At 43.1% G+C, this 26,612-nt stretch overlaps 1 protein-coding gene across 2 annotated transcripts in view; it reads right to left on the bottom strand.

Moving 5' to 3' along the window:
• Positions 1 to 26,612, bottom strand: part of MTUS2 (microtubule associated scaffold protein 2) — a 295,503-nt gene that overhangs the window by 254,326 nt on the left and 14,565 nt on the right. For both annotated transcript variants that reach the window (XM_039520771.1, XM_039520772.1), the window contains exon 3: positions 5,466 to 5,672. In XM_039520771.1, coding sequence (XP_039376705.1) covers positions 5,466 to 5,672 — 207 coding nt within the window. The remainder of the gene's footprint in view (positions 1 to 5,465; positions 5,673 to 26,612) is intronic.

Raw genomic sequence — 26,612 nt, 5'->3', positions numbered from 1 at the left:
TGGTGGTGGGGCCACTGTCTGAGGGCTAGTGCCTCCCCACACTTCTAGGGAGCTTCGCTTCTGGCGCTCCAAAGATGGCAGGCCAGAGCACTTCCAAAGGGAGGTGACCCATGCCGCATCTGTGGTATTTGCCCTCCTGCATGGCCAGCCTTTTTTGGGGAGGCTTAGCCTCCCCAAGCCTCTTATATTCAACACCCACTACCCCATCTGATGCCAGTCACTTCTCTATCCCCAGCAGAGAAGCCGGCAGGATCATGGGGAAGCACAACTCCACTGTGCCTGCTCTTCCACTGGCATACACTGGAGCTGCTCCCCTACAACTTGATCTACCCCCTGGAGCAGTGTCACCAGAAACTCAAGGTAATGCAACCTAAGCTCTCATATGATCTCCCATAGCAGCCTAACTTACGTGATGCACCAGAGGGGTGAGAGAACAACTCTGTGGTATCCCACACAGAAAAGACCTCATAACTGAAGCGAGAGCTGGGTGATTTTTTTGGCCAAAGAGTTTATTTACCAAAAACTGCAAATATCGGCTGACCCAAAACTATTTGTGAATTTGACCTGACAATTGTGCCCAAGGAAAAGTTTTTCAGGACCAGCAAACTATGTGAGTGTGCATCCTTTTATAACCTACATCCCAAAGGGTAGGACACTTGCTGGGCCTGGGGGAGACCAAGGTTTGATTCCTCGCTCTGGAGCAGGTCCTTAAATTCTGATCTCCCCACTGCTAGGGCTCTAACCACAAGGCTATCGGATATTCCGAAGTGGGTCGCTCTCAATTTCTCCTGTTGAAACTGTTGCATGTTTTATAAATATTTAAATATTCATTGTGCCAATGAGCAACAGCAGTGAGAATGACTCTACAGCCTGGGGACTAAGGCACTCGTCTGGGAGTTGTGGATTCAAATCCCTCCTCTGAACCAGGCAGAAAGATGATGTGGATTTTTCCAATTTGCTGACAAATCACAAACATTTTCTGAATCAAACCGAATATTTCCCCTGATCTTTTTGGTTCCCTGGCAGTACTTTAAAAACAAAACAAACAAACAAAAAATATTCACTCTACTCACAGGAAACAAGAAATCACCTCACTGGGTCCTCTTTAAGTGAAAAACAGAGCAATTCAAATGTAATTCTCTTTATGAGAATCAGCAAGCACACAATCTTTATCCATTGCCATAATGAGATTGTAGACCAAGGAAACCAGAACAGGATCTGTGCCATACCCAGGCTTAAATCCTTCAGGAAGGTCAAGAAAAGTTGAGAATTTGGGGTAATGCCAGAGCTGCCTCACCACAACCCAGGGCCGCCCGGGGGGGGCAGAGGCAAGTGGGGCAATTTGCCCCAGGCCCCATGCCCCGCAGGGGCCCCCACGAGAATTTTTTGGGGCCCCTGGAGTGGGGTCCTTCACTCACTCCAGGGGCCCTGGAAAACTCTCGCGGGGCCCAGGCCCCCGGAGCTTCTTCCGCTCTGGGTCTTCGGCGGCAATTTGGTGGCAGGGGGTCCTTACGCTCTGGGACCCGCAGCCAAAGTTCCACGAAGACCCGCGGCGGGGGGTCCTTCCGCCCCGGGACCCACCACTGAAGTGCCGGGTCTTCGGCAGCAATTCAGCGGCTGGGGGTCCTTCCACTCCAGGACCCGCCGCCAAAGACCCCAGGCCCCCTGAATCCTCTGGGAGGCCCTGCCACAACCTCATTAATAAATTTCTCCAAATAAGGAATGTTACATATCTCCTTAGACAACCATAATTCAAAGCGATTTCTGTGTGTAGAGGGTATTTAATGAATCCATATTAATTTGCTGAAACTAAACAGTAGTATAGTTGCTTTGGAAAGTAATATGACCATTACGTATCGCTGCAAGAACTAGCACCTTGAAACATCCAAGGAGAGAGAAAAAAAGAGACAGGAACACTTGAGGAAAAGGTCATCTGGATCTAACATCATCCTTTACTATATGTCCCCCCATGCTGCAATTATAGATATCTGCTTGCAGAAACAATACTTTACTGTTTGCTTACAAGGATATGTTTGTTTCACTATGACAGATATCAGATCCACAACTATATGCCCCTCAGTTTACTGTATATTTGGACTGCTAAGGTGTTTTCAATAATATTCGGTCTTCCTGATACACAGTGGTGCTGCTTAAATAGGAAATCATGGTATCTTTAAAGATTTATAAAGATTCATTATTTAGCACTCTGCACCCCACTGAGGCAGGATATAAATATTCAAAGTTTACCCTGCCCCCTGCTCAGCAAATGAATCTGATTTAGTTACATCTTATGATCCAATTTAGTAGTTATAGGATCAACTATTTATATTAAATAAAACCACTCTTCACGGACAGCAAGGGAAAATAAATCATTTGTCCTGTTAAGATTTGTTAGATAGTTTCCTCCCCACCACTTCTATTTTGTTCTATGCTATAGATGCTCAGGTACCTTGGTGACCTTAGTGGAATACAAACCTCACTGGAACAGAATAAATGTTAGTCTAATTCAAGCACACTAGGTGTGATACCATTGATTCAACTTTGTTTGATCTATAGAGTATATTCAGGAGGAGTTGGGAGTTGCAGTTTGATATTTCTATTACAGTTAATTATTCAACAGTAAGAAAATAAAATGCAATATCTCCTATTAGTTATTTAGTTATTTACTTAGAAAGAAATCCATCTGACCAAGTTTAAGGGATAGGGAAAGACGGGTGTTACCCATTATCCATATTGGGTTGAAGGCAAAATAAAAGTAGGTTTTGCTTTTAGTCCAGAAATCTCCTGGTTACTATACATCTCATGTACAGACACAGTGCTTGGAAGATGTATATGGCAACACAAAACTCACCTCTCTGTCCTTCAAGAAAAGGATTTTTCCATGCATTCATGGAAGGGGAAGACTGTTCTTCACACTTCTCAAATGCAAAAAGTGGATCTGGTGGTCTGATTGTGGGCAACAGCATGGCCTTGGCAGACACAGGAGCTGATAAGGTTCTATTTTTGGCCCTCACAACCTCAGTATGTGATAGGTAACCACCAACAGTTACAGATGGGTCCAGCCAAAACCCCTATTCCAAACACACAAACTTTGGAGTTGTTCAGAAAGCCTAACATGAATCTAAGTTTGACTTGTACAAATGGTTACAATCTTTAATCAAATGATCTGAATCAAAATCTCTGATCCAAACATCTCCACAAAAACTGTGGTGTTGGAAACTTGGATCCAGATGTTGTGGACTAAGTCCATCACTACATACAAACTAAACTACCTCTGTATTTCAAACTCACCAAAACTTGGACTCAGCTGCCTGGATTTCATATGACTATATACTTCTTCCAAAGTTTATGGGTTTTTGTACTCCTTGGGATACACACAAAGCTAAATTCTGATCACATTTTCATCAGCTTAAATCCAGAGTAACTGCACTGAAATCAATGGACTCCATATTTTGTAATTGAGAATCTTACTCAAAGAATTTACCAAAATGAAAATATTCTAATATAAAAGGTTGGAAATATAGGTATCAACAATATCTACTAAGGTTGCATTACATCTGTACACACACAGTTTCTAGCTGAAATGTGGTAGCTTGGATTAAATCAGTGGTGACATGAGGGTTTTTGCCACCATATATAGGCCATAGTACCTGATAAAAGACAAATTTTATGAACACACAAATTTAGGGCAGAAAACTTCAGAACAAAAGAATATTCTTACCTGTCTCATAATGAATGAAGAAGAGTCCAACAGTGTAATAAAGATTCTAACATACGTTTAGCTTTCAAACCATTGTGTGTGTCAGAACTCATTAGATGCATTAATCTCCTGCATTTCAATGACCCCATATAAAAAAGTGCAAAGAAGAAGAAATCCTGAGGATTTTTTCTGTATTTTTGTTTTTATTTACTGTAGTTCATTTAAAAATTAATGTAAAATCTAAAAGATTTAGGACCCAACAGCATCCTAAAGCCTCTGGAATTTTATGCAATCTGGCACATTCAATTTGAACCACTTCAAGACTGATAACAGTTGCTTTGAAATTGACATGGTTCCGGCTGAAACCAGTCTTCAAAGAAAAACTGGCATTAAAAATCCTCAATCTCCATTTATGTTCTGAGCCCATGGCATGTGTGTATTTCACAAGGAGTGCACACTCCAGTCGGCGTTATTTAGTACTTAATAAAATTAACATTAGCTACAGAAAATAGGATTTGAGATGACATTTCAGCCAAGGGATCTTTTCAAGACTGGAGAAGAGACCATGGCTAAGAAACCAATTCTGATCCTATTTTGTACCCCTCACATTATTTGATTAACTTTCTAAACCTAGCTTAGCACACAACACATTAAGAGATGTGCAAAAAAATAGTAAACGAGAAAGAATACACTATTCAGTTCATATAATTTTCACCCTAAAATGCCTATTGTCCATGATTGCAGTGTGCTGACCAAATACATCTATATTTATTTACTTAAGAAGGAAAATTCTCCAAATAAGTAAAAATAGAGAACAAAAATGAATTAAGCGCATCCTTTAAAGCAATTTCCTCTGCAATAGGGAGAGCAATCCCCTCTATGCAATTTATCTCTAGTAATTATTCATCGACCATTATTTATTAAACATTTTCAAATAGGAAAAATCAGAATTCTAAATCCCCAACCTTATGGAACAGAAGAGACTGTTAAGGTGTCACAAGGATTAAACTAACCCTTCCATCCAGGCTCCCTTTTGAGCATATCTGGGATCAGGGCCGGCTCTGGCTTTTTTGCCGCCCCAAGCAAAAACAAAACAAAACAAAACAAAACAACCTGCGGGGCGGCTGGAATGGTGAAGCAAAAAAAACAAAACAAAAAAACCCAAAACCTGTGGGGCAGCTGGGGCGGCTGGAGCAGCGAAGCAGAAAAAAACAAACAAAACCTGCGGGGCGGCCGGAGCCAGGGTGAAAACTTTCAGCTAGCGGGACTCCCTGTGCTGCAGACGTGCCCCAGGCAGTGGAGTGCGCACCCCGGCTAGCAGGGGGGTGGGGGAGGGAGCAGGGGGGAGAGAGAGAAGTGGGGAGGCCTGGGCTTCCTTCAGCCAGGGCGCTCACCACTCGGCCCCGCCTGTCGCGCCACCTGCCAGGAGTGCTCTGTGCCGCTCCGGTCGGCGGGGAGGGAAGGACGCGGGCTGCCGGGCTTGCTGCAGACCTGGCACCGGCTGGGGCAGACGGAGCGCACAGCCGGCTCCCAGCAGGGCGCTCCCCTCCTCCTCTGTGCCACTGCCCCCTACAGGGCGGCCAGAGAGGCAAACACAAAAAAAGGAAATAAAAGGGCGGCTGTGCCACCCTAGGATTGGACGGAATGCCGCACCTTAGAATCTGCCGCCCCAAGCACGAGCTTGCTTGGCTGGTGCCTGGAGCCGGACCTGTTTGGGATAGATCTTTTTAATATTAAAAAACAGAATGTTTTTTCTCTGACTTACGGTTGGTTGTTCTGCTTTGATCACTCTGAATGCTGTCATTTGACTGGTTGCTTGAGACAGAGGATACACTCGAGCTCCTGACAAAACCAAATGCTGCCAGTTTAGCTGCTGGCAAGCGTGAATAGCCAGGAGGACGAAGTCCAGATTGACATGGCTTGGGGAGATTGGATTTTGCAGCATTTGAGCACGGGCCCTTTTTTAGATCAACTGAAAGAATAAACAATTTGGTATTAAAACTAGGAAACCAGGAGACATTGCAGAGTACTTAAAATAAATCAATAAATTAACGTAATATGAAAATGAACATTAGTATTAAAAGCTGCCTAAACTGCACGGGTATCTTGGCCTTTCCTCAGCCAAATACACATTTAAAACTATTACAGTTCACAATGGATTACAAAAAGGTGAAATACACTGAGAATAAGAACATATGAAGTAAAAAATCCATCCAATTAATGGACTAACAAGCAAATAAAATCTTGTATAAATGAGTTATTGTATCACTTTCTACCATTAAATCCTATTTTAGTTCTGCAAGCTAAAAGAAATATATATATATATATATATATATATATATACACACACACACACACAGTATATATATAGTATATATAATATATATATATATATATATATATATATATATATATATATATATATATATATATATATGAATGATTTTGGAAGCTACACGGTAGAACAATTGTTTAAAAAATGGCAGCATAAAGCTGTATTCCCACAAAGAAAAGGATTCGTTAAAAGGCAGATAAAGTTGCTAAATGAAATCACCCACCCTCCCAAACTCTTAAAAGAAAGGAAATGTCCACATCAGATTCCAAAACCAGAAAGGATCATTGTGATCATTTATTTTGTCCTCCTATAACACAGGCCAGAGACCGTTCCAAAATAATTATCTTTCAGAAAAACATCAAATCCTGAATTTAAAATTGCCAGTGATGGAGAATCCACCACAACCTTTAGGAAGTTGTTCCAATGGTTAATACATTAGTGGTAAAAAGTCGGAATTTGTCTAAGTTCAACTTCCAGCCATTGGATCATGTTATATCTTTCTTGCCTAGATTGAAGGGCCCCTTATTAAGTATTTATTCCCATGTAGGTACTTACAGACTAATCAATTCACCCCTTAACCTTTTCTTTGTCGAGCTAACTAGATTGAGCTCTCTCAGGGCTTGGCTACACTTGGAAGTTAGAGCGCATTAAAGCAGACCTGGGTGCCCTAACTCCTGACACATCCACGCTGGCAAGGCATGTAGAGTGCCTGGACTCTGCAGCTGGAGCGCTCCTGGTACTCCACCTCCATGAGAAGCATAAAGCTTGCTGCGCCCTGGCTGAAATGCCTGGGTGTCAGTGTGAATGAGGTGTTGCATTACTGTGCTGTGATTGGCCTCCAGAAACGTCCCATAATCCCCTGAAGTCAAGTGGCCACTCTTGTCATTGTTTTGAAATCTGCAGGAATGCAGATATCCCTTTCAAAGCTCTGTTTCTGACAGCTGGCATGCTTATCTGCTCTGGGACAAAGCAAACCATTACTGTGGAATGCTGTGTGTGAGAGAGAGAGGTGGGTGGGGGGACAGGGGGGTCTGCTGCTGTCTGAACTTACAAGACAGCATGCTGACACACTCTCTGCACCCCAAAACACACTGTTTCTCCCCCCACATACACACAACACACTCCCTGTCACACTCCACCCCCTACTCCTATTTGAAAAGCATGTTGCAGCCACTTGCACGCTGGGATAGCTACCACAATGCACTGCTCTTTGTGATGTTGCTAGAGCTGCCAATGTGACCACACCAGTGCGCTTCCAGCTGACAGTGTAAACACATGGCAGTGTTTTCCCTGCTGCGGTCTCCGAAGACTGGTTTAACTCCCAGCACTCTACATCTGCAAGTGTAGCCATGCCCTCAGTCTATCACTATAAGGCAAGTGTTGTAATCCTTTAATCATTCTCATGGCTCTTCTCTGAACCATCTCCAATTTATCAACATCCTTCTTTAACTGAAGACACCAGAACTAGACACAGGATTCCAGCAGCAGTTGTACCAGTAACAAATACAGAGGAGAGACACATCCCTTAGATTGCGCTCTACAAAGGAAGCCATCTAAGTTAGCCAATGGAAGATGCCAACAAGAAGGGTGTGTGCTAAGCCCCATCTCTCAGAGACAGGTGCTTAAATTTGGATTGCAAGGGTTTGCTTATCTCTGCTAGTGATTCACGAACAGGGGAAGATAGATGTTCCTCCAACTTAGTCACATGCAGGGCCCAACCCAGTACTGTGCTCAGAGGCTGCCTAGCTCAGAGGCTGCAAAACAGCTGGCAGAGAGCATCCCTTTAGCCCAGTGGTTAGGATACTCATGTGGGACCTAGGAGACACCTAGTTCAAATCCCCTCTCTGCCTGATGAAGAGATTTGAACCACCTCTTGGTTGAGTACCTTAACCCCTGGACTATGGGAGGTAGATCTTCCTCAATCTCTCCTACTGAAATTTTTTCACTTTAATTAAATGTTAGTTGGTCCAATAAAGAGTGAGAATGACTCTGAAACCCAGCATTTAGAGCAAGAGGGTCAGAAACTGGAAGGGAGAGCATCCACACTTTGTTAGGTACCAGTATTGGTACCAAAGATGGTAGGAGGTAGAGATCAGTGCCTGGATGGAGATCTTGTAACACAATGCCATGGATCAGAAGCCCTGGACTCTTTTTATTCTCAGCTGGCAGCACAAGGATGATGGGAACCTCTATGGGAAAAAGTCCTCTGGCTCCAATGCACTGGTGCGCAGACACCTGAAGTGGAACGGACACATGCAAGCACTCCAAGAAGAATGAAGTTATTTTAATGAGCAGCTTTCATTTTAATAAAAATCTGCCAAAATAAGCTAACAAAAACTGGCAAAAATATTTCCAGCTGTCTGCCTGCCTGAAGCTAATTATAGAATTAAGAATTGTTGCCTGTATGTTACATGAATCAGTTTGTGACACTTCAGCTGTTTCTATCTGGGAACGAGGAAGCATTTGCAGGTGGTCATTGGTAACACAAGCCAGACGTGCCTTAGAAGCCTCAAGGAAACTACCAAGCAATCATTTTATAAGCATTCGTGCAGCATGTAAACTCCATCCCCATACATGCAAATAACTAAACAATAACTTTCAAGTGAGCTCTCTGTGAAACAAACAAGTTAAAGACAATGGCTGTGTACATTTCGGTAAGCATAAAAGGGAACTGTATCTCAACAACTCAAGCCCTCCTTGAAGTTCAGGACACTTCAAGTTTTTGGTTTTTTTGTGACACATTTTCCCCCAAAAATATCATTTTCCTGCAACAGGGACTTGAAACTGGATTTTCTACATCCCACACCAGTAGCCTAATCTCCTCACCCAACACACACAGGCAGCAGGTCTGCACCTAACACTTGGGTCAACCTAGCTGTGTCACTCAGGGGTATGAAAAATGTACACCCTTGAAAGACATAGTTAAGGTGACCTAAGCTCTGGAATAGACAATGGTCTGTCGACAAAAATGTTCTTCTGTCAACATAGGCTTGAGGGGATGGATTTACTACAGTGATGGAAAACCTCTTCCGTCGTCATAGTAAGTGTCTATGCTAGAGTTGAGTAGCTTCAGTGCTGCAGCTGAGTGTCTGTACGGCAGACATACTCTTACTCTCTTTTCAACACCTCCCACTGAAATGAAAGCCTCAGGTTTTGTATTTGAAAAATGGACAGCTCAACACTGAAATATTCATGGTTTTCATTAAAATGAGGGGAAAAACATCAAAAACTTGAAAGTTTTCACAAAATGGAACTGATGTTCTCCAGTTAGCTCTAATGGTTATCCCCATGTTAAATATGGAGAAACTGAGGCAGGAGTGAAGTGAGCTGTCCCAGGTTACACAGCAATCAATGATGCTGCATGCATATTTTGGATGAACACAGGAGGTAATTCAATCTTCAATCTCTTCTGGAACTGCTAACAACTGTTCCAATCAAGGATTGGTAATTTTCATGCTATGGTCACCAGGAGCTTTTATCCGAATAAAAACCTTAAAATGGACCTTAAGATGTTTTGCTACTTGTACATGAACAAGAGTCACTGGACCGCGTGCAGTATCTTGGATTCCCAGGTATTCTCCCACCCAAGTTCTAGCTAGGCCCAGGACTGTTTGGCTTCTAAAATCTAAACAATAGTCACTGGACTGACCACCAATTAATGGCAAAGAGGTCACCAAACAGCCAACGGTAACAAGTTTTCACATAAACCTGGGTCAGATTTGAATAAGTGACCCAGAGTTAAAAGCTATGTGTCTCGCAGTCTGCTGAGCAGTGGTGTAATGGTAAAAAAAAGAAATGGGTAAACTGACCTTTCTCCTGTCCCAGGCTGGGCAGTGGCAAACACCATGTTCCCCAAATGAGAAAGGGGTTAAACTCTGTTTACCTGCATTTGCCCTCAACTACGCTACTGCTCAGGAACAATCCAGTATACAAAACCTCATTGGCCTCCTTTAGGAAATTTTCACTGCACAGAAGAACCTTGTTAATTTGCACTTAGCTAGACTACAAATCCACATTGGATTTCCGTGTTTGCAATTTACTGAAGTACAGATCAGGAAGGTTCCGCTGGAGCTGCCAGTGCAGATAATATAACACTCCCCATGAGACTCCCTGGCCTCAGATTGGGAATACAATACCACTCTGAAAAAGGTAATGCCACTTGGTTGTCTGCTGACACTGCTTTTCCTTCCTCCAGCTGCTACTGCTCTGCTGCAAGGTGGACTCTCCATGTAGCGGGAACTCTGCTTGGCATTTCATCATATTCAGCAAGAGAGAACGGCCACCTCTGGTTGTGTGCTCCCCCATGGCACTGTGCCCAGCTCTAACAAGCAAGTGAAAATAAGAATGGCTGCCACTGCAGTCCCGTCATACAGGGGATAGCTGGTCCCCAACTCTGCCTTTGTCCTTTCAATAAGATAACCGACAGATGAGCAGAACGATACTGAGAGACAGGTGGCTGGTCAACCAGTCGCCATTCCCAATCCTCTAAGCACTCAGCTCCCCCGCCCTCCCACACTTCTTGCTCTTCCTCATCATTTCGCCCTCCAGCTAGCACTAAAATCCTTTTCTCTCTCAAAAATATCAGGAATTAACATGTTAAGAGAAAAGAATTACTTTGGAAGGAAGATCAGCCGTTAACTAACATATAATCGCTATGGTTAGGAGGGGCCACATCGCCAGTGCCAGTGCTGCTCCTGTCTCCTCCACCTGCACCTGAATCCAGACAGAGAAGCTAACCCTGGATGTCTCTATCCAGATCCTGGTGTGGATTTTCAGAGACTATGGCCTGCATTTCCCACTTTCAGAAAGCCAGGCTGGGGGGACCATCCAGCGCGAAAGGTGTCTGCTGGTGGAATCTCTCAGGAAGCAGGTGGGAAAGCTACAGGATAGAGAGCTAGAGAGGATTGCTGTCATGCCTCTGTGGAAGGGGGATATAGCTCTGTCACAGGGAGGACACTGGCTGCTGGTTACTTTTGGCAGCAGGCAGTGCTCCACCACTACTCCCAACCCACCCATCATAGTGATGAAGAACTTTTTTGTTTCAATTTTCAACAGAAAGTTCAGTAACAATTGGACATCTAATTTATTGAATGCCAGTGAAAATGAGGCAGGATCAGAGGCTAAAATCGCAAAAGAACAAGTTAAAGATTACTTAGACAAGTTAGATGTCTTCAAGTCACCAGGGACTGATAAAATACATCGTAGAATACTCAAGGAACTGACTGAGGAGATTCTGAGCCATTAGTTATTATCTTTGAAAAGTATCAGAGGGGTAGCCGTGTTAGTCTGGATCTGTAAAAGCAACAAAGAATCCTGTGGCACCTTATAGACTAACAGACGTTCTGCAGCATGAGCTTTCGTGGGTGAATACCCACTTCTTCACTTGCATCTGAAGAAGTGGGTATTCACCCACGAAAGCTCATGCTGCAGAACGTCTGTTAGTCTATAAGGTGCCACAGGATTCTTTGTTGCTTTATCTTTGAAAAGTCATAGAAGGTGGGAGAGATTCCAGAGGACTGAAAAAGAGTAAATATAGTGCCAATCCATAAAGAGAGAAATAAGGACAACCCAGGGAATTACAGACCAGTCAGCTTAACTTCAGTACCCGGAAAGATAATGGAGCAAATAATTAAGCAATCAATTTGCAGGCACCTAGAAGTTAATAAGGTGATAAGTAACAGTCAGCATGGATTTGTCAAGAACAAATCATGGTAACCCAACCTAATAGCTTTCTTTGACAGGGTAACAAGCCTTGTGGATGTGGGGGAAGTGGTAGATGTGGTATTTCTTGATTTTAGTAAGGCTTTTGATACTGTCTCGCATCACCTTCTCATAAATACACGAGGGAAATACAACCTAGCTGGAGCATTATAAGGTGAGTGCATAACTGGTTGGAAAACCATTCCTCAGAGAGTAATTATGCATGGTTCATAGTCATGCTGGAAGGGCATAAAGAGTGGGATCCCACAGGGATCAGTTCTGGGTCTGGTTCTGTTCAATATCTTCATCAATGATTTAGATAATGGCATAGAGAGTACAGTTATAAAGCTTGCGGATGATACCATGCTGGGACGGGTTGCAAGTGCTTTGGAGGATAGGATTAAAATTCAAAATGATCTGGACAAACTGGAGAAATGGTCTGAAATAAATAGCCTGAAATTCAGTAAGGCCAAATGCAAAGTATTCCACTTAGGAAGCAACAATCAGTTGCACACATACAAAATGGGAAATGACTGCCTAGGAAGGAGTACTGCAGAAAGGGATCTGGGGGTCATAGTAGATCACAAGCTAAATATGAGTCAGCAGTGTAACACTGTTGCAAAAAATGTAGGGCTGTGAAGTGATTAAAAAAATGAATCATGATTAATTGCAGGATTAAAAACATTAAAAGAGGGATAGCTCAGTGGTTTGAGCATTAGCCTACTAAACCCAGGGTTGGGAGTTCAATCCTTGAGGAGGCCACTTAGGGATCTGGGGCAAAAATTGGTCCTGCTAGTGAAGGCAGGGGGCTGGACCTGATGACCTTTCAAGGTCCCTTCCAGTTCTAGGAGATTGGTATATCTCCAATTATAAATATAAAATAATTGTGTGATTAATTATGATGTTAAACAATAGAATATGATTTAGTTAAATATTTTTGGATATTTTCTATATTTTCAAATATATCGATTTTAATTACAACACAGAATACAAAGTGTACAGTGCTCACTTTAAATTTATTTTTATTACAAACATTTGCACTGTAATATACAAAAGAAATAGTAGTTTTCAATTCATTTAATACAAGTACTGTAGTGCATTCTCTTCATCATGAAAGTTGAACTTACAAATGTAGAATTATGTACAAAAAAACACTGCATTCAAAAATAAAACAATGGAAAACTTTAGAGTCTATGTGTCCACTCAGTCCTACTTCTTGTTCAGCCAATCGCCCAGACAAACAAGTTTGTTTACTTTTGCAGAAGATAATGCTGCCTGCTTCTTGCTTAGTGTCACCTGAAAGTGAGAACAGGTGTTCACATGGCACTGTTGTAGCTGGCGTCACAAGATATTTACGTGCCAGATGTACTAAAGATTCCTATGTCCCTTCATGCTTCAACCACCATTCCAGAAGACATGTGCCCATGCTGACGACGGATTTTGCTCAATAACAATCCACAGCAGTGAGGACCGATCCATGTTCATTTTCATCATCTGAGTCAGATGCCACCAGCAGAAGGTTGATTTTCCTTTTTGGTGTTCGGGTTCTGTAGTTTCCGCATCTGTGTGTGGCTCTTTTAAGATTTCTTTGAAAGCATGCTCAACACCTCGTCCCTCTCAGATTTTTAGAAGGCACTTCAGATTCTTAAACCTGGGGTTGAGTTGTCATAGGTTTATTCCCCACTTTGAACTTTAGCGTTCACAAGATGGGGACCTGCATGGACTCCTCTAAACTAAAATCCTAGTTTAGATCTACTACGCTGCCACCAGCTAGGTTTTTAAGTGTCTAGCACACTCCCTGTTCCCCTGAACTTTCCCTGGGGAACACAGATCCACCCACCTTGAATCTCAGCACAAAGGGAAGCAGCCCACTTCCCCCCTCCCTCTCTCCTAGCCACTCTGGAGAGATACACACCGATTCAACTCTGTGAATCAACCTCAGGAGGAACTCACTCTTCCCCCCTCCCCTTCCCTTGAATCTCCACACGAGAAGGAATTAACCAAGTCCAAAGAAAAGAAAAGAATTTATTAAAAGAACAAAAAGAAAGTATACTATTTCTGTAATACCAGGATAGAACAATACACAGAGTCTAAATTATAAACCTGGAGAGAACTCCCCCTCCCCCTTTCTTTCTCAGTAAAAGCAAAATACAGCAATAGAAATAAAGAGATTCCTTTAGCAAAACACACAATTGCCAATACAGAAATAAAAGTAAAAAAAATACTAGTTCGCCTTTCTAATACTCACTAGACTGAATAGAGGAAAAATACTGCAGCAACCTGGGAGGACTTGATTAAGATGTCTGGACTCCCTTAACTCCCAAGAGAGACTCAACTCAAAACAAAGAACACAGAAAAAAACTTCCCTCCACAGAGATTTGAAATTATCTTGTCCCTGATTGGTCCTCTGGTCAGGTGGTCATCAGGTACTGCTTGTTAACCCAGTACAGGTAAAAGAGACCTTAACCCTTAACTAACTGTTTATGACATGAGTACTATGGCTATTTGTAGAAATCTCACATTGGCACCTTCTTTGTGTTTTGTCAAATCTGCAGTAAAGGTGTTGTTAACATGAACAACGTGTTGTACTGAGTCATTATCCAAGACTGCTATAACATGAAATATATGGCAGAATGCAAGTAAAACAGAGCAGGAGACATACAATTCTCCCCCAAGTAGTTCAGTCACAAATTTAATTAACACATTATTTTTTAACAAGCATCATCAGCATGGAAGCATGTCCTCTGGAATGGTGGCCAAAGCATGAAGGGGCATACAAATGTTTAGCATATCTGGCACATAAATACCTTGCAATGCCAGCTACAAAATTGCCATGCAAATGCCTGTTCTCACTTTCAGGTGACATTGTAAATAAGAAGCGGGCAGCATTATCTCCTATAAATGTAAACAAACTTTTTTGTCTTGGCGATTGGCTGAACAAGAAGTAGGACTGAATGGAACGTAGGCTCTAAAGTTTTACACTGTTTTGTTTTCAAGTGTAGTTATATAACAAAAAAAATCTATATTTGTAAATTTCACGACAGAGATTGCACTGCAGTACTTGTATGAAGTGAATTGAAAAATACTATTTCTTTTGTTTATCATTTTTACAGTGCAAATATTTGTAATAAAAAATAATATAAAGTGAGCACTGTACACATTGTATTCTGTGTTGTAATTAAAATCAATATATTTGAAAATGTAGAAAAACATCAAAAATATTTAATAAATTTCTATTGGTATTTTATTGTTTAACAGTGCAATTAATCACCATTTTTTAAAATCGCGATTACTTTTTTTTTAGTTAATTGCATGATTAGCTGTGATTAATCAACAGCCCTAAAAAAAGTGAACATCATTCTTGGATGTATTAGGAAGAGTGTTGTAAGAAATAAATGAGAAGAAATTCTTCTACTCTATCCTGCACTGATTAGGCATCAACTGGAGTATTGTGTCCAGTTCTGGGCGTCACATTTGGGGAAAGATGTGGACAAATTGAAGAAAGTCCAGAGAAGAGAAACAAACATGATTAAAAGTCTAGAAAACATGACCTTTGAGGGAAAATTTTAAAAATTGGGTTTGTTTAGCCTGGAGAAGAGAAGACTGGGTGTGTGGGGGGGACATGATAGTTTTCAAATACATAAAAGGTTGTTACAAGGAGGTGGGACTGGACTAGAAGACCTCTCAAGGTCCCTTCCAGTCCCACATCTCTATGATCCTATGACTCTATTCCTGGAGCCTGTTCTGGATCACAGATTTCCACACTCACTGTGTCTAGAAGCTAGATGATATTAAGCAAAGTCTCATGAGAAACTGCCTTAGGAGTTAACTGAACGGAAATCCTCAAGAAGATGGCTAGAATGTATTTTGGAGAATGGCTATAGTCCCCTTACAATTATGTCACACCATGGATAGCTCTCTCCCTTTCCAACTGCCTTTACTCCCTCCCTTCTTAACTAAGGGCTTCCTCTAACTCATCTGCTTTTTTCACTTGTCTCATCCCACGTTTCTCCTTTTTCATTATCCACTTTCACCTTCACACCTTTTCATTTCATTTACACACTGATTATGGAATTATGTTAAGTCCTCTCTTTCTGTTTCCTAACTTCCCATGGAAATGCATCCTGTCGGATTTTCTACGCTAGAGTGATATCGAAGCAGTACATAAACACTTAGTATTTAATAATCACTTTAGCATTTTTCTTGCACTGTACAAAAATACAGATTGATGCAATGGATTTCAATACTGTGACTGACAATGTCTGTGGCACCAGGTGTAGAATTACAATGTGACATAGAACAATGGAGACAGCCAGAGAACATGGCATGTTACTGCAGGTTGTTTACTTTAAACAAGCAGTATTAGCCGAGAGAGGGGAGGGAGAGTAGAGCTAGGTTTCTAAGGTGGCAATAATTGTCCTTCATATAATTCTTCTGAAGACATGTGTCATATTGAGACACTTCTAAATCTCTACAAAAACATACAAATCACCATTCTGCCAGCTGAAAAAGTAGTCAATGCCATTCAGAATCATTACGCTGAGTAACTAGGAGATACAGAACAGAGCACTATAACATATTCCTCCTTGAATTCTGAGTGTGTGATCTTTCTCTTCAAAAAACTAAGATGCTCAACAGCTCAGATCTGCCCCCAGACCCAGGTTTATCAGATTGCAGAACAAGTGAATAAAATTGAAGCCTGAATAGCATAAATACAAAATTACAGGAAGCAACTTCAAAGTGCAATTCTTATCTTCAAATCTCATTTGATATTCAGTAGCCCTGAGTGACAACATAAAAAATAAAGAAGACACAGAAGGAAAAAGCTGCAGAGACATAGTGGCACTAGTGATGTACTTTACATATGTGTGTGTGTATACGTGTGAGAGAGGAAAATACAGTCCTGTTTCTATCTTTTGAAAAAAAATGCATCTCCAGTGGGACTTGGAAACTCTTAGCACCTAGATGGAAGTGCTGAGCACCTGTCAGGATTGAGCCCCAACTCATTAACAGAGAGAAAAGTATAAGCGCTTCGACTATCCTTTTATTAATAACAGATTTTGCTTTGATTCAATTTCAATTGTGTGGAGTTGGTTTAAGATTCCAACAAAATCCTATAAGCCATTAAAATGGTAAATGTCAAACTAAAAGGGGGGGGATTTAATTAACTCACACTGCACAAGGAAAAAATATTCATAAACATCAGGAAAAAATAGTAGACATTTAATTTAATTTAAAAGATGGTCAAGGGATCACTATTTTACTTTTCAAAGTCAGATAGTCTGCCAATCAAAATCAGCCAATTCACACAAATATTACCATATTTGCTCCCAAAAGTCTTCATAACAGAGGAAAGCATATTAACAATTTATACATTACAGACATAGTGTAAAGTGTCATTAAATACTTGTTCAACACTTGATGGCTCTTGTAGAAGAGGTAAGGAAAATTTATGCAGAATAAATGAGTGTTAAGCTCTCAGAGAGAGAGAATGACACCCAACTCCCTTTGAATATATCACAATTCATTGACTTACTATACCTCCTATAGCGTTGAGCACTTTTCCCCATAACAATTACACTTTCTTACTCCTTGCCTACCTACTCTATATCCTCTTCTTAAAGTTAGTCATCCATGTAAGCATTTCTAAAGAGCGGTACCACTAAATACGAAAATGACAGTATAACACATGCAGAGGTGCGCCATGGATTGAATACATTACACATACAGAATTGTAATCAATTCAATCACATTTTAAGCCTCATCGTGTGATGTTTACCAGCATTATACACAATACCATTCATTATTAGATTTCCCTTCCACAACACTGCCTTACTGGAGTGCAGTAATCCAATGAAGACTATAACTGCTTGAAACTAACGAGACCCTTAATGCATTGCTCTATGGCTTGTCTGATAGCAGGAGTTCAGGGATTTAATGCTCAACTGCTTTAGAGACAGTACTGTCTTCATTACTGTTATTGTTTGAGAGCCAAAATACTCAGTGCTGTGCAGCACCACCAAGGCTGGTTAAAAGAGTTGCTGTACTGGGGAAGACAGAGCGGAAAGGAATAAAATCTCCATTACACTGGTTCTGCCCTGGCTACTGTACTGTGGCAAGGCAGATTCATGTAGTAGTATATACATCACACTGTGGGACTGGCTAGTTCCTTCCATTTCCACCACTCGAAAACCTAATCCTGCAAGACTGAAATCAGCGAAAGGCTTGTCATATTAAGGGCTCAAGATCAGCCCTCAAGTGGGTGCTAACTAGAGTTTCTTGCTTGTAGTAATGGTAGCCTAGCAAGGGGAAACACTTACTATACCACAGTTGATTATGCTTTAATCAAGCAAACCTATAAATGTGCACTTTTAAGAACAAAAGATTGCCTTCATTTATATCAAGGAAAGTGCTTTATGTGTGTATGCTTCATTTGATTATATTAAGTTTATCTAAGCTACATTTCATCCTGTTGCTCTAATACCACATAAAAAACAATAAGGCAGACAAAAGGAAATAATTTAACATAACAACACAACAGCCTGTCAAATTAAGGGAAATAAGTTGACAGAAAGAGATAAAAGGTGTCAAATTCCTGGAAACATAACAGGTTTGTTCTGACCCATAAAAAAAGTTAGATTCAAACAAAGCAAATACTGATATTAATCTATCAGATCTGTATGTCAGACTCAGTTCTCTGGATGGGATAGAGTCTGCTAAATTGCTCTTTTCATTTCAAATTATAAACTGATGCTTGAAAAACTATAAACAAAATGTAATTCTACTCCTCACTTCCAGTGCAAAAGTGAGAGCTAAACACAACCATTTACATAGACTCGGTAGAGCAAATTTTTAGTGGATTTAGCATATGCGAAAGTGCCAGGTTGACAGGCTTAGACAATGAAGTTCTCTATTTTTAAACATTACACATACAGCAACAATGCAAGCTTCCCAATCTTGCTTCACCAATGTGCCTTAATCCTTCTGGATCTGAGACAGTAGTTCCAGACCCATTCCTTCCTTGTCTTCTCCACTAAAGTGATGCTGTATGATTGAATATGACCATTTGTATCATTATTGCTATCACTGTTCTACAGTTGCAACAAATCTTGTACAAAGGAAGTCATGTAAGGTGTGAATGGGAAAGTTATGATTTGCTAAGTATGGTTATCCTGTTTATATGCATGTATCATCTTTGTATCTGAAGTTATGAATATTGGCTATGGATTGGTATCTTACATATGTGTTTTATTTCTGGGGAACATCCCCCAGAGAGAAGTTATTTTAGGGCCAGAGAACTCTGTGTTGATGGCCCATTAAGGACAGTCAGCTCACAATGGGCCTTTTAAGAAATGTATCCCACCCAGTAAGCCTTTCCTGTGGACACCTCAGGAAGAACACGGGATGGCTGCCTCTGTGAGTCATCAAAGCATGTAAGAGCATTAGGGCTGACAACTTTCCAATCCCAAAAAACTAACACCCTAGCCATGCCCCTTCCCCAAGGACATGCCCCTTGCCCCACCCTTTCCCTGAGGCCCTGCCCCCGGCTCACTACATTCTCCCTCCTTCGGTGGCTCGCTCTCCCCCACCCTCACTTTCACTGGGCTGGGGAAGGGGGTTGAAGTGCAGGAAGGGGTGAGGGCTCTAGCTGGGGGTGTGGGGTCCGGGGTGGGGCCAGAAATGAGGGGTTCAGGGTGTAGGAGGGGGCTCCGGGCTGGGACAGGGGGTTAGAGTGTGAGAGAGGGGGAGGGCTCCAGTTGGGGGTGCAGCCTCCGAGGTGGGGGACTGGGGATGAGAGGTTCAGGGTGTGGGAGGGGGTTGCGGATTGAGGCATGGGGTTGGGGTGCAGAGGGGTGCGAGGGCTCCATCTGGGGGTGCAGGCTCTGAGGTGGGGCCAGGGATGAGGGGTTTGAGGTACAGAAGGGGGCTCTGTCTTTCTGGGGGCCCCAGGGTTCGGGCAGGGGGTTAGGGCATAGGCTTACCTCTGGCAGCTCCCAGTCAGTGGCACAGCTGGGGGGCTAAGGCAGGCTTCCTGCCTGTCCTGGCACAGTAGACCGCGCTGTGCCCCTGAAGCAGACAGCAGGTCCAGCTCCTAGGCAGAGAGGTTTCAGGTGGCTCTGCATGCTGTTCTCCCCGGCATTCACCGCCCCCGCAGCTCCCATTGGCTGTGGTTCCCAGACAATGGGAGTTCGGAGTCAGTGCCCGGGGTGGGGGCAGTGTGTGGAGCCCCATGCCCCTCTGCCTATGAGCTGGACCTGCTGGTTGCTTCCGGGACACAGCACGGAGCCAGGACAGGTAGGGACTAGTCTGCAACACTGCCGACTGAACTTTTAACAGGCGATGCTGATGGGAGCCTCCAGAGTCACTTTTCAACCGGGCGTTCTGGTCAAAAACCAGACACCTGGTCACCCTAAAAGCACGTGATATGCTCATGTGACCCTGGAATCCATCTTGGGCTAGTAATTTTCCATGTATCTGGTCTGTTGGCTTTGTGTGGGACATTAAAATTCCATGCACATGGCAGAGGATATAAAATGGAGATGTTTCGGGGGTCTTTTTGACTTTGTTTCCTGCTTCATTTCCCTGGACTGGTTTTCTAACAAGGAAACTCTAAATAAGGACTGAAATCTGTTTAGGTAATTTCCAGAGAGACTTTTGCAAGCTCGCAGTTTATTCCATAACTGCTTCAAACCTGATATAAGGACTTTGCAATCACTTGTATGTATATGAGCTATTAACCACTTATAACTCTCTTCTGCTTTTCTTTTATTATTAAACTTTTTTAGTTTTTAGTTACTAAACGAATGGTATCAGCATGATTATTGGGTAAGATCTGAGTTATATATTGAGCTGGCTTAGTGGCTGATCCCTTGGATTAGAAGGACCCTGTAGCGGGGCACTTAACCCGCTCCTGAGAGAAAAGGCTAGGCTGATTGGGGAAGCAGCCACAGCTGGGGCCACGCCTCAATCAGGCCTATAAAAGGGCTGTGAGCCAGAGGCTGAGCCAGTCTCTCTTTAGCTGTAGAGAGAGGAGGACCTGGCTGCCTGGGAGAGAAGGGGACCTGAGTAGAGTAGTGCTGGGGAAAGGCAAGAGGAGCTGGAGAGCTCCAGCCTAGCAACTCCCCAGGCTGCAGGCCTTGTGCAAGGCCTACAGAGGTACTGGGGCTGCAGAGGTGTAGCCTGGGGTTAGGCAAAGGCAGCAGGTTCAACCCCCCTTGCCAGTGATGAGTGGTTTATAGACTGGAGTTTGCCCCATTGAGCGGGGACTAGAGGATGACTGGCAGTAGCCACGGAGGCAAGGTGGGGATAGAGGGTTGGGGGTTCCCCAGGGAGGGGAGACCCAGATGGTGGGTTACTGCTGGGGCAGAACCCCAGGGTAAAGGGCACCAGGGTCCAGAAGGGTCACAGGGCCAGCGGCAGGTGAGACACCGGCCAGTAGGGGCGCTCTGAAGCTGGTGAAGAGCTAATTCCCAAGACAACCAGCAGAAGGCGCCACATTGATGTGTCAAGCTTCACTAGAGACCCTAATTCTGATTAAACTGGTTTTCAGTAACCACTCATCATAAAGTCCAGTGTCTGGGTGGTGAGCCAAGGGCTGGAATCTCTAAAGAGACTGTGTTTTTGACTTCTTGTTAACCAGTGTGGTGACACAGAAGTTCACTTTTGTTACTGGCTTGGTATAATCTAATGATAGAATGACCACCAGTTTGGGGTGCCCTATTTCTCAGCACTGTGTCCTGAAATTGGTATTCTCAGGCCTGGTCTACAATGGGGGGGATCGATCTAAGTTACGCCACTTCAGCTATGTGAATAACGTAGCTGAAGTCGATGTACTTAGATCTACTTACTGTGGTGTTTTCACTGTGGTAAGTCAATGGCTGACACTCCCCTGTCGACTCCACCTGTGCCTCTCACCCTGGTGGAGTACCGCAGTCGACGGGAGAGCGCTCAGCAGTCGATTTATTGCATCTAGGCTAGACACTGCCCGTCAATCCAGCCGGTAATGCAGACAAGCCCTCAGCTGTGATCCACTGAGGCACAGACACAACTAAGCCAGCCAGCCAAGCTGGCAGTCGTCAGAACTGTACTGACTCCAAATGCTCATTTCACATGAGCTGTTCAATGGCTATCAGAAAATAATGGGGTTCAGCAACTGTTCACCTGAGCTGGATCTGAAGAGATGACGGAGAGGTAAAAGCTCTGTATCAAATTACCACAGCATATGTGCCATCAAGTGAACTGAAACAATTTTTACTATATGATGGTTTGTGGTTTAGATGAAAGAAGATATTTGTTTCAGATCGGGTTCTAATAGAGAGGTGTCCACAATACAAGAATCGTTCTCACAATTATTGCTAATTGATATTTTCACTGGCAGTCTAATCATTGACGCAAAGGATAGAATAGGCACGAATGGTAGGCTGAACCTCAGTTTGTTCTAGAGAGTGAAACATATTGCTAGAAAGCTGTGCAGAAGCTTACATTGCCACTGCTTATATTATGTATGTTCCATGGTTAAAGGACATCATTTTCCAATGCTGTCACTCTGGCATATTTCATAAGCAATATATTCCTTTTCAGAGACATGGTTTAAAAAAAAAAGACGGATAAAGATGGCTTAAGAAGTCAAAAAGCTGTCAAGGGGAAAAATGGGTTGTATAAGACTTAAGGATCCAAACTATAAAGATGACAAAGAAAAATACTAACCAATACTGAATGGGTATTAAGGAAAGAAAATACTGCAATAAAAGAGTGATTGCCCAGGAGGTAAAGGAAAACAATAGAAGATACTTTTACTAAATAAAAAGAATAGATCAATAAGGAAAGCCAATGAACCACTGGAGAACAGTGGAAAGAACTTAACAACACAGGAACAAGATCCGGCAGAAAAATTCAACAAGTTCTTTATCTCACTGCTCATAAGGGAAATTGGAGGTGAGATGACAGAAATGAAAACAATGTGTCTGGAGCAACACAATGAAAAAATAAAGGCATTAGGCAATCACTCCAGAACAAGTTCTGTGTCATTTAAAAATCAATAAAAACAGATGGAATGCCAAGTCAAATGGGTTACACATGAAGATACAAAGGGAGATGGCACAACAGATCATTAGCAGTCCAACCAGAGTTATTTTAATAGTATCTTTGAAAGTGGTGAGAGAACAATGGGCTGGAGAGATGCAAACATAATGAAATTCTTTAAGAAGGAAGCTATGGGGAGCAAAGGACCTAACTCTGGCCTTGGTGGCAGACAAGATCCTAGAGATAATCAGGGTGAGATCACAAAATAACTAGAAAAATATGACTTGATAATTAAGGCCGACTGTTTCATAAGGGATAAAGCTTCTCAGCTAGAAATTTTAAGAGGACATTACAGAAAAGAAACAGAGGCGAGGCACAGATAGATACTGCTTGGATTTCCAAATGGTGTTCCATACAGTAAGAGATGAGGTAGGTGAGGTAAACTCTTTTATCAGACCAACTTTTGCGGTGGAAAGTACAAGTTTTTGAGCTCCGCAGAGCTCGTCTTCCGATCTGGGGGAGGAGGCCCAATCCACAGTGTCTGAGTTAAACACAAGTTGGGATAGATTGTGAAGCAGAAGGCATAACATGTTGGAGCCAGTCACTTGAAATGAAGTGGGCAACTGGACATTAGATTGTTATGCAGAGATTGTTTAATTGGGCAATTAAAAGTAGCGGGCAATGTGGTGCGGTACAAACTGTTGTAATGAGCCATAAAATCAGTGTCCTTGTTAAAGTCCATGGTTTCTGGTGTCTACCTCACCTACCTTCTCTCTCTCATATTCTGGGACCAACATGGTTACAAAACACTTCAATGAAGTAAGACACAATGCATAATCTAGACAAGACTAATGCATGGAAGACAGCATGTCCTTGAATGAACAAAACAATGGTTTGACAAAAGCAGGGATTGCAAAATGAAAAGTACAGAGTGAATAAAATAATTTTATGTATGAAGAGGGTGAATAAAAATCATTCATTTGAACCATCAGATAAGTGACTAAATATGTCAGCATGCCCATTCCCTGTGTTTCCCTTCCCCATACACTTACGTTGTCTCTGCATTTCCACCTTTTAAGGACTGTCTCATCCTTCCCTTCAAGCTCTTACATCTCCTCTTAGGCCTGGTCCACACTAGGACTTTAATTCGAATTTAGCAGCGTTAATTCGAATTAACCGTGCACCAGTCCACACCACGAAGCTATTTAATTCGACTGAGGGTACGTCTACACTCACGGACTATTCGATTTGCATAAGGTTTTTGTAAAAAATTGATTTATAAAATCGATGCGCGCCTAACCCTAAAGCCATTTAATCGTCCGCGGTCGGTCTGATCCGTCGGCTTCTGGAGCGTTGCGGCTGGTGTAGCGTAGCTGTAGCTATTCCCTAGCTATCCCCCACCTCCCTCCCCGCCCCCCCGGCCCCTTGGGATGTGATCCCAGATGGGCAAAATCATTAAAAATCGTGGTTCATGGTGGTTCTGGGATAAATGTCGTCATCCCCCTCTTCCTCTGGGAAAGCAGCGCACAACAAGCCTTTAGCCTTTTTCCCCTGGCAGATGCCAGATGCATGCCATAGCAAGCATGGATGGTTTGGTTGCCTTTTTTGACTCTCAGTGTATAGATGCATGCTGCTCACAGAGCGAGGCGAGCAGCACACAAGAAGCATGCTTTTGCTTGACAGCATAAGAGAGATCCAAGACCAGCATACCATCCCACTCCTTCCATCAACATATTGGAACTAAGATGATGATCATGGCTACTTTCATTTTTGTGCATGCTGCTTCATAAATTGCCCTGGCTGCTCTTAGCCAGGGGAAATAAAAAAAAAAGTAAAATGACTCCCTAGTCAAAATCCCTCCTTTTTAATAGAAATAAATAGATAGAATAAGAGAAAGTGTACTAGATAACCACTGTATGAGTAAGAACAGAGAAGCCAGATGCTCTGTGCTGCTCTGTGTCAGATCCTGCGTTCTGTATGGCAGTATGCTATTCACCTGGGGGCTCTTGTAACAACCCCACCTGTCAGCCCGTCTGTCCCCAGCCTTCTTCCCCATGATGAATTTGGTGTGTCCTGTGATGGTGAGATGTAAGCAAGAAAAGTGTAAAATGAAAATGGGTGAGTGACAGTGTGAAAGAGGATGAGGCAGAACAGCTATGATGGCAGCCTAGCAGAGACAGACAGCAAGACAGGACATGGAGCAGAGCCCCACTGAGACTGCTAGTCAGGGGCAACTGAATCTGTGTTCTTTACACAGGCTGATGGGGGCTGATGGGTTACAGCCCCTGATGGCATGACGACCCCCACCGAAAGCCATCAGCCATACCATCACCAAAAATTAGGGCCAGCGCCCCAGGCGCCCGTTACTGCCCATGTGCCATGTCAGGATGTGACAAGGACCCCCCATGTGATGACAAGGGCGGTTACACCATTACCAGTCTTTGATTTGACAAGGAGGGCATGGCTGGCAGGAGTGATGTTGCAGTGTTGGTGTGCATCATCAGCATTATCTAGGTCATTCAGTAAAAGATAGAGTTCAGAGTTGTTGGGGTGAAGAGTGAGTTAGGGGTTTGTGGGGTATTTGTGGTGGGGGGGTGGGACCTGACACCACAGCAGCATTGTTTTGACCCTAGAAACACAAATGCTTTTGTGAGAATGCAAATACTGAGGATAGAGGCAGCTCATTTGTTGAGGCTCCAGGAGATCCTTTGGCTTTCAGTTCCATTTCCCAGTTTCCCAGTCGATTCTTCATTCCTTGCGCTGTTACGCGCGTGCTGCAAAAGTTTCTGTGATTTTAAAATCTGTCTGAGATTCATCTTTTAAATTCTCTTCTGATCTTCTCTGATCACATCCCGTGCTGGAGCTCTTGATCCGGATTTTTTTACAGCGATCTCGATTGCTGGCTGATCTTCTTTCGCGCGAGCTCTTTTCATCAGCATTGATTTCTACTGCATAGGCTGGATTCAAACCTGACCACCACATCACCCTGTTCATTAGAGGCCATCTATCATTCGCGCTGCTGCTCCTGCAGATGCGACCACCAGATTAGGTCAAAGCCCAGGCGGTACGTCCGATATGTTAATATACGATAGCTAACCCTATATCGATTCGATAAACGTCACTTACTGATAGCTTAACTCGTTAGGGAGTACAGGAGAGTTTAAAGAGCCATTAAAATGAGAATATGGTAAATGGTGCTTATCGAGTTGTGCTCTTAAATCGGTTTTACGCTCCTATAGAGGGCTCTTTAGTTCGACTTCTGTACTCCTCCCCGACGAGGGGAGTAGCGCTAAATTCGACATGGCTATGTCGAATTAGGCTAGGTGTGGATGCAAATCGACCTTAGTAGCTCCGGGAGCTATCCCACAGTGCACCACTCTGTTGACGCTCTGGAAAGCAGTCCGAGCTTGGATGCTCTGATCAGCCACACTGGAAAAGCCCCGGGGAAATTTGAATTCCTTTTCCTGTCTGGCCAGTTTGAATCTCATTTCCTGTGTGGACGTCCTGGCGAGCTCAGCAGCACTGGCAACGATGCAGAGCTCTCCAGCAGAGGAGTCCAGGGAATCTCAGACTAGAAAGAGGGCCCCAGCATGGACTGACCAGGAAGTCTTGGATCTCATTGCTGTGTGGGGCGATGAGTCTGTGCTTTTGGAGCTGCGCTCCAACAAATGGAATGCAAAGACCTACGAGAACGTCTCCAAAGCCATGGCACTCAGAGGATACAGCCGGGATACAACGCAGTGCCACGTGAAAGTCATGGAGCTGAGACAAGGCTACCAACAAATCAGAGCGGCAAACGGACGCTCCAGAGCCCAGCCCCAGACATGCCGGTTCTACGAGGCACTGCATGCCATT

Source organism: Mauremys reevesii, linkage group 1 (genome assembly GCF_016161935.1).
Source record: "Mauremys reevesii isolate NIE-2019 linkage group 1, ASM1616193v1, whole genome shotgun sequence".
NCBI lineage: Eukaryota > Metazoa > Chordata > Testudines > Geoemydidae > Mauremys > Mauremys reevesii.
Note: the sequence above shows the minus strand (reverse complement) of the source record. Positions and strands in the feature narration are given on the sequence as shown.